The sequence below is a fragment of the Pygoscelis adeliae genome, unplaced genomic scaffold (assembly GCF_000699105.1).
Source record: "Pygoscelis adeliae isolate BGI_AS28 unplaced genomic scaffold, ASM69910v1 Scaffold48, whole genome shotgun sequence".
In the NCBI taxonomy this organism is placed as follows: domain Eukaryota; kingdom Metazoa; phylum Chordata; class Aves; order Sphenisciformes; family Spheniscidae; genus Pygoscelis; species Pygoscelis adeliae.
In genome coordinates this window covers 2,084,018-2,097,756 of record NW_008825618.1, presented here as the reverse complement: position 1 = coordinate 2,097,756, position 13,739 = coordinate 2,084,018, and the positions used below count along the sequence as shown (strand labels likewise).

The 13,739-nt window shown below is 45.7% G+C and overlaps 2 protein-coding genes across 2 annotated transcripts in view; one reads left to right on the top strand and one right to left on the bottom strand.

The window, feature by feature from the left end:
* The first annotated feature begins 2,117 nt into the window (after window positions 1-2,117).
* Window positions 2,118-3,321, top strand: GGACT (gamma-glutamylamine cyclotransferase). The gene has a single exon (XM_009333335.1). It carries the CDS (start codon window positions 2,118-2,120, stop codon window positions 2,589-2,591), a length of 474 nt encoding a protein of 157 aa, XP_009331610.1. The 3' UTR covers window positions 2,592-3,321.
* A 2,368-nt stretch (window positions 3,322-5,689) lies between these two features.
* PCCA (propionyl CoA carboxylase, alpha polypeptide) overlaps window positions 5,690-13,739 on the bottom strand; it is a 299,399-nt gene continuing 291,349 nt past the window's right edge. Inside the window, exons 24-25 of the mRNA XM_009333370.1 lie at window positions 9,484-9,561; window positions 5,690-6,034 (exon numbers count right to left, since the gene is read on the bottom strand). Of these exons, the coding sequence (XP_009331645.1) occupies window positions 5,966-6,034; window positions 9,484-9,561 (147 nt within the window). The 3' untranslated portion in view covers window positions 5,690-5,965. The remainder of the gene's footprint in view (window positions 6,035-9,483; window positions 9,562-13,739) is intronic.

The following is a 13,739-nucleotide window of genomic DNA, read 5'->3' as shown; positions in this document are numbered from 1 at the left end:
CCTGATCTAAGTCTACTAAAATAAGAGTAAACAGCAGAAAATACATTAAGTTTCTACTTCCCGTCTGCTTTTGAAGATTTTTTTTCAAACTTGAAATACATTGTTTAATGACCCTCCTTCCAAAAGGAGCTGCCCGTGCTCCTGTGATGCTGGGTGCCCGGCGAGGAGCTGCCAGATGGCCGTGTTGGGTGATGGAGAGGCAGGTTCTGCCCAGTCAAGTGACCGAGGGCAAAACGTGGGAAACCATCAAACCCTGCAGAACTGCTTCTGCCCGACAGAAATGATGGGGGATGAACAGGTCACAGCATGAAAAATAACCCAGGAACTATGAAGGTACCTTCCCCCCCACACACCCCTTTCGGTAAAGCCAGTCTTTTATCCCACTTAAACCAATTTTGAGTGTTTTATGCTCACAGATAAATGTTGAACAACATCGTTCAGGGTCTGTTTTCAAGAGATGGCTAGCACATCTGCAAATCGGCTACTTCAGGCAGAGGTGGCTTAGCGCTTCTGGGTATCTGGGGAAGACAGGAGCACGGCGTTACCTGGCCTTTCTGCCAGCAGTTCTAGCTTCCAGTTTTGTTAGCGCTGAAATACTGCGTTCCCCCACCCACCACCCCCCCCCAAAGTAAATAAATGGAAATAACATTTGTACCGCTCCCTCGGACAGGAGGGGTGAAGGTGCTTGTGAAGACCACAGTGTCTGGCCTTACCAGCTCTGTAAATGAGCTTTGTCACCTAAGATTTATCAGTAGCGCCGAGGAGAGCCGTGATCGTTCCCCTCCCCTGAAGGAGTAGAACAGACAGCTCCTTTCAGACTGCACCCACTCGCTTGGGATGTGGTCGCTGCAGGCCACCCCGCTTCTCTCCCCGGAGCCGCAGCTTGCTCTTCAGCATTTGTTAGTCAGTCAGCAAGCGGGACCTCAGCGCTGGGCTTACTGAAAATCCTTCAGCGTGTCCATGAAATGACTCAACACCAGGTTAAACTTGCCCCGCTGCCGTGCCGGCGTGCCTCATTTTGCTTGTAAGGTCTGGCGTGAAAGCCTTTTCATCCCTCCCTGTGACAGACACGTCTCCTCTTCATCTCAGTGATGTCACGGTTTGTACATCGTTAGCTTGCTGCGGCTACGGGCATCGTGCTCCTTGCTAGTCTTTTCCCTTTTTTGTATTAAGACTGTGACCAAGCCGGTGTTACCATTTGAAAAAATACCATCTAATATGTGCACCTGCAGCACAACAGGACCAGACGTTTGGCTGCGTTAATTTGCTTTTGGATAATTAAAAACAAGAAGACACCTGAACTTCCAAACTGCAACCAGGCTCTTCTGTCACTGAATAAAATGTTGTTTCTCAAATACTGAGTGCTGCCGTGGTGAAAGGGGAACCTGAGCAGAAGAGGGAGGGAAGGGAGCGCTTCCCCAAGGTGTGTCAGACCGCACCCGCAGCCGGCAGTGACGGGTTTCCCAGGTAGTGTGTGACCAAGTCCATCAGTTCAGGCTTTAAAAAAACACCACCACACCCCAACGAGGGAAAACAAACTAACTGTGGCTTCACTCCTGCATGTTTTAATAACCAGGTTTGACCTGGGCTAATTAAACCATAAATGCAGCGGCACAGCATAGGAAGATGTCTGCTTAGCTGAACCGAACCATGATTTGTTTCAGGGGTTCCCCCCGCCCCCCATAAAGGATGTGCTACGTGGAGCTTGTTTCCGCCACTGGGATGGCTCCCATAATGGTGAGAGAGAAGAAAAGAAAAAAAAAAAAAATTAAGAAAAGGCTTAGTGCTTTTCCCAAGGCTCAGGGATGCGTTGGCTGATGTGGATTCCTTGGAGAAACCATGGGATGCAATTTGATTACAGCAAAAAACTGCAAGGGTGACTTTCTCCTGGTGTCAGTTTTTCACTGTTACAGTTTTTGACTGAAAAGTTTAAAGAGCTATTTGAATTTAGTATGATATTTAAACGAGGTGTAGGACTACGAGACCGCTTTTGCACGCGCCTGAAGAGTCTTGCGTGTACAATGCGTCTTGGCGTGGGTGCGGTTCTCCGGAGTGTTGGGCAAAGCAGCCACGTGGGTAACGTACACCTTTGTCTTTCAGCTGTTCTTGCAGGTACGATGGCTCGTGTCTTCGTCTACGGCACGCTTAAGAAGGGCCAGCCTAACTACAAGCACATGATCAACACGGCCAAGGGGCTAGCGAAATTCCAAGGAAGGGGCCGCACGGTGGAGAAGTACCCGCTGGTGATTGCAGGAAAATACAACATTCCTTACATGCTGAACATCCCGGGAACGGGACACCACGTTGCTGGGGAGATTTACTCGGTTAACGACCAGATGCTGCAGTTCCTGGATGAGTTTGAAGGCTGCCCAGACATGTACCAGCGTACCCTGATGAGAATCGAGGTGGTGGAGTGGGAAGGGAAGGGCGACACGGGCGAGGCGCGGGCAGCTGCCGAGGGCATCGTGGAGTGCTTCGTGTACAGCACGACAACGTACCCACCCGAGTGGGTCGGCCTCCCCTACCATGACAGTTACGACTCCTCGGGGAAACACGGCCTCTCCTACATCCTACGCGAAAGCCGGGATTAGAAGAGGGAGATAACGCAGCCCGGCCGAAGACGTAGTACTAAGCACGTGTCGATCGGTAACCTTTCCAGGAAAGCTGTAATACCTTTCTATTAAAACACAGGATCTCTTGTAACCTTCCCAACCCGGGAGCCTTGGCGCTAGCGTTGAAGTCTTGTAGGCCCAGAGGTGGGGACTTGTCCCCGGCTAGTCAGCGTCCTCCTCGCCCCCGCTAACCTGCTGCGAGTAACTGGGTTTGCATGAGGCGTAAAATAACTGTATCATCTGTGCACATCTGTTTTGGGGTCTAGTTATTTTCTCTCCTCCCCCCCCCCCCCCTTTGCCTCAGTGCATGACTGAGGTCAGTGAAAGGCAGAGGAACAGACTAATTTTTTTTACCTGAATTGACAAATTTTCTTGTGTAGTTCTCCGAGGGTGGGTGGAATAATGATGATACTATTGCACTAATAGCTAAAAGTGATTAAAAAAAAAAATCATGTCTGCAAACAAAGTAAAGCACGACTCGTGTTTAATACTGACTTGTAATGGTGTTTAGTAGGTTACTGAATGTTAACAGGGAGAGATGACCATATAGATACCACACGCTTCAAGACAAATATTAAATTGCTGGAGAAATAGAGAAAATTTAAAGACTATTCTTACTCTGTGTTGCAGTGTTGTCCTGAACTGGAAAAGAGTGTTTTTAAAACACGTTTAGTTTTATAAGGTACTGTGAAGAAATATTAAAAGAGTATAGGAGTATTACATTTAAAATAACATTTTTAATTTAACATTCTAAGCACTTTAGGTACCACTTCAGCTCACTGAGTGACTGTGGGATTTGGGGGGGTGGGAGGGGGCGCCGGGGACCAGGAAAAGCAAACCTGATTTCAGCTGCCCACCGCGCTACAGCAGATGCAGCTGTTGTGAGCGCTTACTATGAAGGTGACTTTTAGCCAAGCACTTTAATGCAGAACTTGCAACCATATGCAAACTGAATTTCCTATCGGGGGGAAGATTTTATATACATTATAAAAAATATCCAAAGGACCCGCATTGTGATTATTGCAACATTTAACTGGGGGGGGGAGATGGAAGGAAGACTATTGTCCCCCTGACCCAACCAACTGTGCTGGTTTCCTGTACAATCTGGGAAAATCGTGGCTTTCTGTTATTACACTGCTGTGCCTTATATTTTCCTTCAGCTGCAGTGTTTGGTACATACAGGTTGTACAGCATGCAAAGCTGCCAAAGGGGTGTGAGCAGGGAATGTCTGCCATGCAGTGAGCCAAAGTACGATTAAACATCCTAAGGATACTATTAAGAACAATGTTGTACTTTTGCTTCACTGGCAGTAGCCCCGTGATGGCCGGAGGAGATCTGGGGTAGGGAATCAGCCCAGGGATCCAGGGTAAGGAATCAACCTAAACTTTATCAGGAACAGACACTGCTGCATCTCATTTAGAAAAACAGACAGAAAGCTTGTGTTGCTGCAGTAGGCAAATTAAGTAATTTTAAAGTAGAATAGCCATGTTGTGTCTCTTTACCATACTTTTTTTTTTTTAAATATAGAGCAACCTGCAGAAGCTGAACTGTGCTCCTTTTGGAAGGGGCAAGACGGCATTAAGGGGAGTTGTAGGAAGATCTGCAGGGTGTCTCCTCAGTTTCTCCAACTCCAAAAGCATTAACTTTCGTGGAGGGCAGGTACTACCCAAACACTCTCCTTACTCATCTCGATGGGTTTTGTAAACTAATTAACAAGGCGGGTCCCTGTACTACATTATTGCCCCTTGGCCGTATGATGTAGTTGGCAGCGTCTCAATAACATGAAAAATGCCTCTTTGATCAGAAGTTTCAAGCAGAATCATGAACCTTTCCGGTTGAACAGGAGTCACCGGCCTTGTCACAGCCTGCTTTCGTCCTTCCCCTTTCGGTAAAGGGCCCAGGTGCCTCTGGCCAGAGGGGTTTTTCTGGGAAGCAGCATGACTCTGCACATCCTAGGCAAGAAAATGAGAGCAAGCCTCCTCCTCCTCCTCCTCGCTGGGGCAGTGGTCAAGGCACGGCAGGAACGGTGACTTAGAGGTATGTAAGAAAAAACAGCTGCAGGAGGTGAGACCAAAGGCAGGAGTAGCCCAGCGTCCTGGCCCAGCAGCGGGCAGCAGCGGAGGCCTAGGCAAGAGCACAGGGACAGAGGTGACACTTACAGTGTGCGGGGACTGCGGAGGTATCGCTGTACCTCGTGAGCTGCAGCTGCTGACTTACTGAGCTAGATCAATCAATGGAAGAAAGAGCCTCTGTTAACCACACACTAACATTTTGAACCCAGTAAACTTCTGGTATCTTCACCATCCTGTGGCTGTGGCATGGAGTTCCTGAGTGAGGAGGGGAAAAAAAAAACCCACATCCTCTTACCTGTTCTGACCAAGTCACCAGCCCTCTTCACGTCTGTTCAAGTCACTTAAATCTTCCTCCTCTCCAGGCCCTCTCTGGTTTTTCAGGCTGGATACGCAGCTCTTCCAGCAGGATATAGTTACGTGTTATGACCGGTCCTAAGTTCTTCACGCAGTCTTTAGTAAAAGCCTCTGCACAACACAAGATCAGACACTCGGGTCTCCCTTTCCTGTGAGAGTTCAGGAGGAGGCTTGGCCCGAGGGACGGCAAGTGCCTCTAGCAGTGCCCTGGGGCGGCTGAGGGGCTTCAAGGGCAGTGCCAGCTCCTTCTGTAAGGACTTGCATCCAGTAATCAATTGAAAGGAGATAAAGGGGGGGGGGAAACTCGAGTATGAAGTCTGAAGAAGAAAATTCCCTTACAGCTGTAAATGAAAACACACTATTTGCACTAGCAAAATAAAACATCTAACCTGTAATTTAAATCTAGTCTATACAAAGGCTTCGAAATATTACAATAAATCTGATCAGAATTTAAGCCATCAGCAGTACTTGTTCAGCGCTTACACAGAGCGTAGGAGAACTGCTCGGTTAACCACTCGGTGGTTAATTTTTCTCTCTTACCAACCATTCTGTACAATTTGGGTGGGGCCTCAAACCAGTGATATTGCCATGGAGAAGATGAATCGGATTTGGGCTTTTGTTGTCTTTTTTAAAAAAAAGAGGCTTTTCCTGTTTTAAAGCAGAAATGGTATTTTATTGATTTTATTTGATCCTGAAAAATCAAAGAATTACAAAGGTTATGTACAAGTATTTCTGGAAGTAAAAATCTGGGATCTGTTGCCAAGGTTTAACATCTGTGTTTGCTGTCTTAACCACTGATACAATAAATATGACTGTATAAAATCTTGCACATAGGACTGTCCATCTTCTGTGTTGAATTGCCTTAATTTTACTTTATGGATGGAAATAATAAAGGCTTAGCTAATTCAACAGTGTGGAGGCAACCTTTCATTCCAGTTCCACCAGCAGATCTCCTTCTCCAACGGTATCACCAGCTTTGCAGTGCACGGCTTTCACCTACAGTACCGAAACAGAAATAATTGCAAATCTTCCTCAATAGCACGGTTAAAGAAATGGCCAGGTTGACATTGCTTATACAGAGTATCACATCTGCATGCACGGGGTAAAAGGCCACTATACAACACGATGACCACCACGGGGATCACAGGCGCGTGTACGTTGGAAGGGCCTCGACCTCCAACGCTCAGAGTCCAGCTGAGTTTTGAGTATCTCTGAGGATGGAGACTCCACAACCTGTGGGCCAGGTCAGCCTGCTCCAGTGCCTGACCAAGTCGTGTCCAGCTCCATCGAGGTATTTAGGCACCTACCACTTGCGGTTTTTCTTACTACTTGGGTGCTTGAAGATCTGAACGTCAGATCGAGATGGCACTTTGAAAAATTAAAAAGCACCTTTCTTCCACCTGTTCGCACCACTGTTCATTTACTGCTACATTTTTAAATCTTTCAGACGACAGGCTGACTCTTCAACACTCATGCTTGGACGTTTCAATGAAATATTCCAGTATCTATCTCCTGCATTACAGATTTTAAGTTTAACTGAATTTTGGGACTGCAGCCGTGAAGTGGGTTTCCCTCAATCTCCAGACAGCTGAGACAGATTGATTCAAATCTGACTTTGCATCCTTTAACATAGCTGAACTTGGCAAAGGGCTATCACTGTCAAATAAATGCAACTACATCTGTAGGTGAATTATATACTCACGTGCAGATTCCTGAATTTTAAAACACAAACATCTTATACTAGTCCCTCATTTCCTCTATAAAAGCCTGTAAAGTGTTCGAATTCCCTTTCAGCACACGGAGCTCCAGAAAGTACTGGAAGCTGTATATAGAGTTTGCTTGCAATATTAATTCAGAGCTCACACTGACATGCCAAATCCTTGGTCAAAACCTTGTTCAGCGGTTAGCTCAGTTTAGTCGTCCGAACATTACCTGGGGCTCCTAAAGGAAACCTGCAGCATACCCAAAATACCAGGCTACTACAACTACTGCCCACGGCTGAGTTCGACAGTCTAAAGCCACGTGAGCTGTAAGCATCTCTCTGGCTCTGTAGCACAGGCATACGCACTGCGTTGCCCCAGACACAAAGCTGAACGGTGTACACGGGCAAAGACACCGTGAGATGTACGGAAAAGGGCTTTATTACTAAATCAATAGCTAGGCAACCTACCCGATTCCCAAGTCTCAATCTTTTAAGAAATGAAAGCGGTGCGAAAAATATTCTTTCTTTTCTTTTTCTACAAAGCCAAGGTTCAGCAAACATTGTAGCTGACCAGTGTTTCAAACTCCCCAGTGATTTTTGACATGCAGCGGGGCCAGCTCCTCATTCTGACCCACGCGCAGCTGTCCCACAGGAGACAGGAGGCAACGCCAGTTCCTCTTCATCTTTCCCTCATTTTTAAAGCACCTGCAGCTGGAGTAAACTCAAAGTAGATAAAAACAAGCCACTTTTCTCACAATTACAAACAGGAAGACGGCGTTTGATGCAGAAAAGGAATTCAGCCGGGAATGAAAATGGGAACGTCTTCCAGCCGAAGACAAACGAACTGAGTTTCAAAACACGGTTTCAAAGCATCAAAACGTGGACTAACAGCCAGTGCCAAACATCCCATTCCTGTGGAGGGGCCAAGTTATTTTAGCACTCAGACCATGACTTTGCACTGCAGAATGGGATGAATTCTGTTTAGCAGCTTCATTTCGACACAGCCCAAAACGTTTTTGCTTTTTCAAATTCTTAAAAGTTCTAAAGCATCAAATAATTTGCCCATGATTAAAATGGAGACGCCAAGGGGACATTGCAAGGTGCACATCGGGCCCAGTGAATGGGCTGTGCCCCATTCAAACCCTACTTGGAAGGATTAAGCCAAACGTGGGTTTTACGTGGCATCTGTACAGGATGAGTGGGAGATATTTATTACTGGGAGAAGTACAAGCAGGATTTTAAGGCACAGGCCCACGAGTTGCAGCACCCCTTGGGGGGGAAGGGAAGGTTAAAGTAAAAAATAAAAGGGGGTGGGTGGGAGAGGGAATGGCATTTTAATTACAAATACTCACTAGTTAAAAACAGTGGATGCAAAGAGCAGCAATAAGGGGTTAAACAGAAGAAGCAAAGATGAAAAACTAAATGCTGGGAAATATTAATCAAGTGAGAAAATAAATTATATAGGAATTAACGCATGAAATAAAATAATAAAGTGGCAATGTCAGAGCAACAGGAGAAGGTACGTTCTCCCTCTCTCGGCAATTTTTTTTCCTCAAGACCCAATTTTGCACTAGATGCACTGGAAGAGGCAAGCCCCGGGTCCCAGCCTCAGTGACGATTTTAGCGCTGTGCCAAATAAGCCTTTCTTGTAAACACACAAACAGTCCTTGGCATAGAGACCCATCTTGAGATCTCAGCCAATCTTGCCAGTGGCTAACCTCGTCCCTGCCCTGGAGAGTCAGGCTCCTTGCTGCCTCCCTCTGGGCTAAGGGATCTTGCATTGGGTTTGGGTTTGCTATTTTTAATAACAAAATGGCAGCGCTTCAGGGAGTGCAGAGGGGCTTGTCCCCAGGCAGAGAAGGGCTAGGACATGCTAGGAAATACGAGATGGAGGAGAACATATAATCCAGACCTTTAGCAAGGACTCTGACCAGTGACTCCTCAGCAGTGACTCGGCTCTCCCTCTGAAAAGGATGGATCGGGGGCCCACGTCTAGGTGATGGTTTTGGGCTGTGAATTATAATCTGGCACAGGGATGCTCTGAGGCCCTGATTTAGGGGCTGACAGTCCCAAGACCAGATGGGCTTTAAGGCACGCCCTTGTCTTACAAGCTTAACCAGTTCTCTGCCCAGGGCGCTGGTTTTGGTCCATCCTGCGTTGCAGGAGGAGAGTCCCAGCTCAGGGGCTTCAACGCTGACCCCCCTAGAAGCAAGATACCGTAATGCACGGCCTTGCAAAGCTTAACACATTTGCAGATCTAGGCTTCGTATTTAATGGTCACAATAATAAAAAAATTGCTTTTCTCATCTTCCTGCAAAAGTACTTTCTATGCCTTGTTCTGAGTGGGTTTTTAATGTCAAATTGTTTGCCATTAATGAATTAACTGGCAAACAGATCTCTCTTCTTCAGTTGTTCTCTGGAAAGATGGAATTTGGAGAAATGGTCTGCGACACCTTTCAACTTGGCATTGTAACATCATAGAAAACAAATCATTTAGGAGAAAGAGAGTTATATGAATTTCTGAAGCCAGTAAAACTATTTCCTGCTGTGCTATCTAAGACTCGGAACTACTTAACGGCATTCACAGCAGATGCAAATGTTAAAAGTTAAAGACACCTCACTTCAAAAGACTTACAACAATCAGACTTAATTCCTTAACAACCAGAATCCTCCTTTTTTCCTTTTTAAATTCTATCCTATTTGACAAGTTGCATACGGTTTTAAGTGACCCAAGATAGCTTACCTTGCCTGTTTTAGCAGCAATCATACTGTTCTGCATTTTCATTGCTTCAATAACACAAATCTCTTGACCTTCCGAAACCTGGTAAAATTAAAGCAGTACAAAATGAGGCTAGAGGATTTGAAGTGCTCTAAGTGTGTATGATTCTTCCGGAAAATAAAGGGATTATTTCATTAAATGCTATAAAGACTTTTCACGGCACAAGTCAAGTCAGCCACCTACACAGTCACGACACAAACCACAATGACAAATCGCAGTTCCTTTTGACAAAACTGGCAACAAAATAGGGAAAAAGGAATCACCTACTTAAAACTATCACCCCAGACAAACCTGAAAGGCTCCTCTCCCATCCCATCCAGTCAGCTCCAACTTCTACAGTTCACGTTTCACATCCACCACGGTTCGACATCAATTAAATCCAGAGCAAAATTTAATTTCTGCAGTTCTGGCCGGGGAGCCTTTGCATTGCTTCCCTGGCGCAGATCCTGCAGATACTAATCCTGATTCAGAAGCCAAAAGTTTCTTGGCACGCGTCCAGGGGAGCATGGGCTGGAAGCTCCGGCAATACCCAACGGGCTAACGCTGAGCAGCAAGTCACACCTCGGCACGTGGCAGCATCCGGGTGGCGGCTGATGACTTTGGACTGACGGAAGGGAGCACCACCACCTCTCATCCGCAAGGGAGGCATCGCGGAGGCAAACCCATCATTTTCACCACAGCTGATAGCTCTTAAAAGGAAACATTCAAGTTTCCTCTTCCTGCTTGTTTGCGCTCTGCTAACAGGCATGCGCAAGCTCAAGGTCACCAGTAACCCACTGGGCTGCTCTGCTGGGCTCCCTGTGCCTCCCAGTCAGATCCTCCCTCCAACACCTTGGACCACACCGCGCTGAGGAAACAGCCGCTCCAGGCTTTGGAGTGGTCGGGAGGGGCTGCCTATACCTGAGGGGAAGAACACGGGATTCAGAATTTATCCCTCGTGTGACCCAGCGATCAGCCAGTCATCCCATGAAGACGATTTATGCTGGAGAGGGAAGGGCGCTAGGCCCTACGTGCCAGTATTTAGGACTTGCGCACGTACACCCCTCTGCGATGCCTGGCTCCGAGTGCCCGCTGCAAGTCTTTTCCTTAGGCTCTTTTGCAGATGCAGTCTGCCGTTCGCTCGTTATCCCAGCAAATTTGGGATGCTTTCACCCTGATGTCAAAGTTTCATTGAAGAGGGTAATCTGAGACCTGCAGAGATCTGGTTTATGCGTTGTTATATGTGCCAGTGCCCTCAGAATGTGTTTGTTATATACATACATACACACGCATTAATATAGTTCTCTAAATATATGTAAAATGAGTAATACATATTTAAGGACAAGCGTGTACCACTTTGGAGGAACATACTGTCTAACAGGCAGGTGTGAAGTCAGAGATCAAATGCACGTTGCATGAAGTACATTCTGAAAATTTAAATAAAGCTTTTTTTCTAAAGCGTGCGCTAGCAACGACTGAAAAGCATTGATGTCTGCCTATGGATTCCGAGCAAGACGGAAGAAAAGACGTTATGTGAAAGGTGCTTACACACCCTTTTCCAACAGACTGCCAACAGCAATATGACGGGCTTTTTGGGGTAAATAAGGAAAGCGTTTGCTATGGGAACATAGTGTACTAACCGGATACAGAGAATAACCAACACCCAACAATTCACCTGCAAAAATTCCATCCTGAGCTTCAGGGGAGCATTTAAGTCATTAGCAGTGTCAAATTCGGTGAATAGTATCAAAGGCTTGTTCTCTGCCCCCAGTTATTTCCCCTCTATTCCCTTTCCCTGTCTTTTGTCTCCTTCCTTCCACACCTGCTGCTCTGCCTGTAGCCTTGTCCCAGCAGCTCGCTCTTTCCTTCCTTGCTTCTTTTCCTCTTCTCTTCCCTATCTCACTGCTCAGCTTTTCTTCCATCTGCTCTGAACTTTCCAGACATTTCGGAGGTTCAGAGGAAGCTATGAATATCTACTTCTGTTTAAAAAAATAATTTAAAAAAAAAAAGGCAAGGATGTTTGCTGGAGTTGGGTTTTTTTAATAGCATATTTCAGAAACAAATTTGCCACCCTCTGGTTAAACTCAGCCAACAGAGCGCCAAGAACATGGGCCTCTAAAGGCTGCTGAAGATTGAGATGCTAAGGAGTGCAGATCTGAACTGAGTGGCCTAATTTCAAGGGCACAAGAAACTCTTCGCTTGAGCCCCAGTGCGATTCAACTGTAACATGGCTTCATCAATTTGCAGGGCGTGCAAATGAACCAGTTAGCAATTATCTAAACAGAGTTCTGGAAATACATCTACTGGCAAAGTACAGAATTGTCTCTGTAGATCTTAAGTACAGCCCTAAAATGCCAGGAAGTATTAGTGGTTATGGGATGGAAGCGTCCACGAATCTGAATTTCTCCTCAGTTTCGCCCCTTCCTCAAAAATAAAGGTTTTCTATTTTATATAATACACGCTTGGGTTGATGACAAAGGAAGCGGTGTCTGCGAAAGAAAGAACCCACCCAACCCACAAAATACATTGATATAGTATCCAGTTAACATCCAGTCTTACTAATTTGGAAGGAAGGGGGCACTTGCAGCATGTACCACGTGTGAAAAAGCTGTGTCAGGACTTCTGATGATGTGCAATTTGTTGAAAATTACCTTGGTGAAAGTGTCACTTAAGCACAGAAGTTTAATTACTGTTCTTATGTTAAACCTTTACAGCTCCACTCATTGTGTTGCAAAGCGACAAATCCTAAAATTAGGCACTTGTATCTCTCTCTTCTCTTTTTCAGTCTTTTGGGCATTGTCCCATTTCTTTCATTCCATAATTGCACATATCCTTTTGCCTGTTATTTAGCCTGCAAATGAAAATCGCAGCGATGTGTACAGGTTCTTGCTTTCTAACTTATTTAAGGATTTATCTGGACCATTTTTAATGTTGCATTTTCATCGTATAATTTATTTCTTTCAGTGGATGGCAAACCAACGTAAAGCACCATCTTTACATTTCAATTTAGAGAGGTGTCAGTGATGACCCAAATCTGTCAAAACAGGCAAACAAAATCAAACCAAAAAATCTGATTGATTGGAACCAAGTAAAATAAAAGGGCTCCTTTTCTTAAAAGAAATTAAACTCAGGTATCTTTCTGACAGAGTTACACTGCAGACAAATCTACCCTTACGTTGCTTGGAATATCAAAATAAATGAGTGATTAACTGTTAGGCCAGCAGTCTGTATTTTAGTAGTTTATTCCTGCATGGCGCAGTTCAAAGTAGCTGTTCAGTTTTGTTCTCCGCAGAGTGAAAAGGAAAAAGAAAGAAAAGACGACAAAAAAAAATCATCGGAGAGGAGGGTACTTCACATCTCGATGTTGCTAACAATTCTGACGTGAATTTGGGAACAAGTCGATAGCACTGTTCGAATAACTCGGGGACTGCGTGGTGGCTGTTATCTCCTCTGGCCAAAAGGTTACACACAGGACAGGGAACTGTCTCCAGCCACTTCCCGACCAAGCGACTCAGGGCACGGGGTGGAAGCAGAATTTGAGAAGCAGCAACCCCGAGCTGCTTCCACAGCTCCTACAGGAGGACCGTAAGGACTAATTGCACTTACAGATAGGTCTCTTTCAAACTCGGAGACACAAAAAGACAGCGCAGATCCGAGGGCATTGCTACCATGGGATCTTTGTGAATACGGTACACTTTCCTCAGACTTTTGTGCGTCATCTGATAAAGACTTAATGGTTGTGACAGGACGTCTTCGGTGTTAGGCTTACAAAATGGTCACAAGCCCCACAAGTCTTTCTGATAAACCCAATCAGCGCTGATGTATTTCCCCGCTCCCTGTCTAATTGGTGTAAAGTTTGCAGATCTGAATCCCCTATCTTTTATCCAGCTTGCTGCATCCTCTCCTTTGACATGAGGTCAGGGTTCACATTCGCATCCGATTATCGAAGTGGCACTCATTAACCGGCAGCCTGCCTCGCACCAAAATGAGTTCGCTGGAAGGGGAACTCGGCCCATTTACTCAGCAGATTTTAGCATTTTAAGGAGGCCTGAATGTCACACAGTATTGCTACGTTTTGAGGAGTTTCAGACATCTCCAGCTGATGATTAATTGTGAGTGATGGGAAATAAAATCCAGTAAAGCCAGCTGCTTGCCATGGTCGGCAAAATTACTATAATGGATATAGGCTGCCAATTTTCCAGTTTTACTGGCAAGTCTTCCAAGTGTAATTAAGGGAAGTT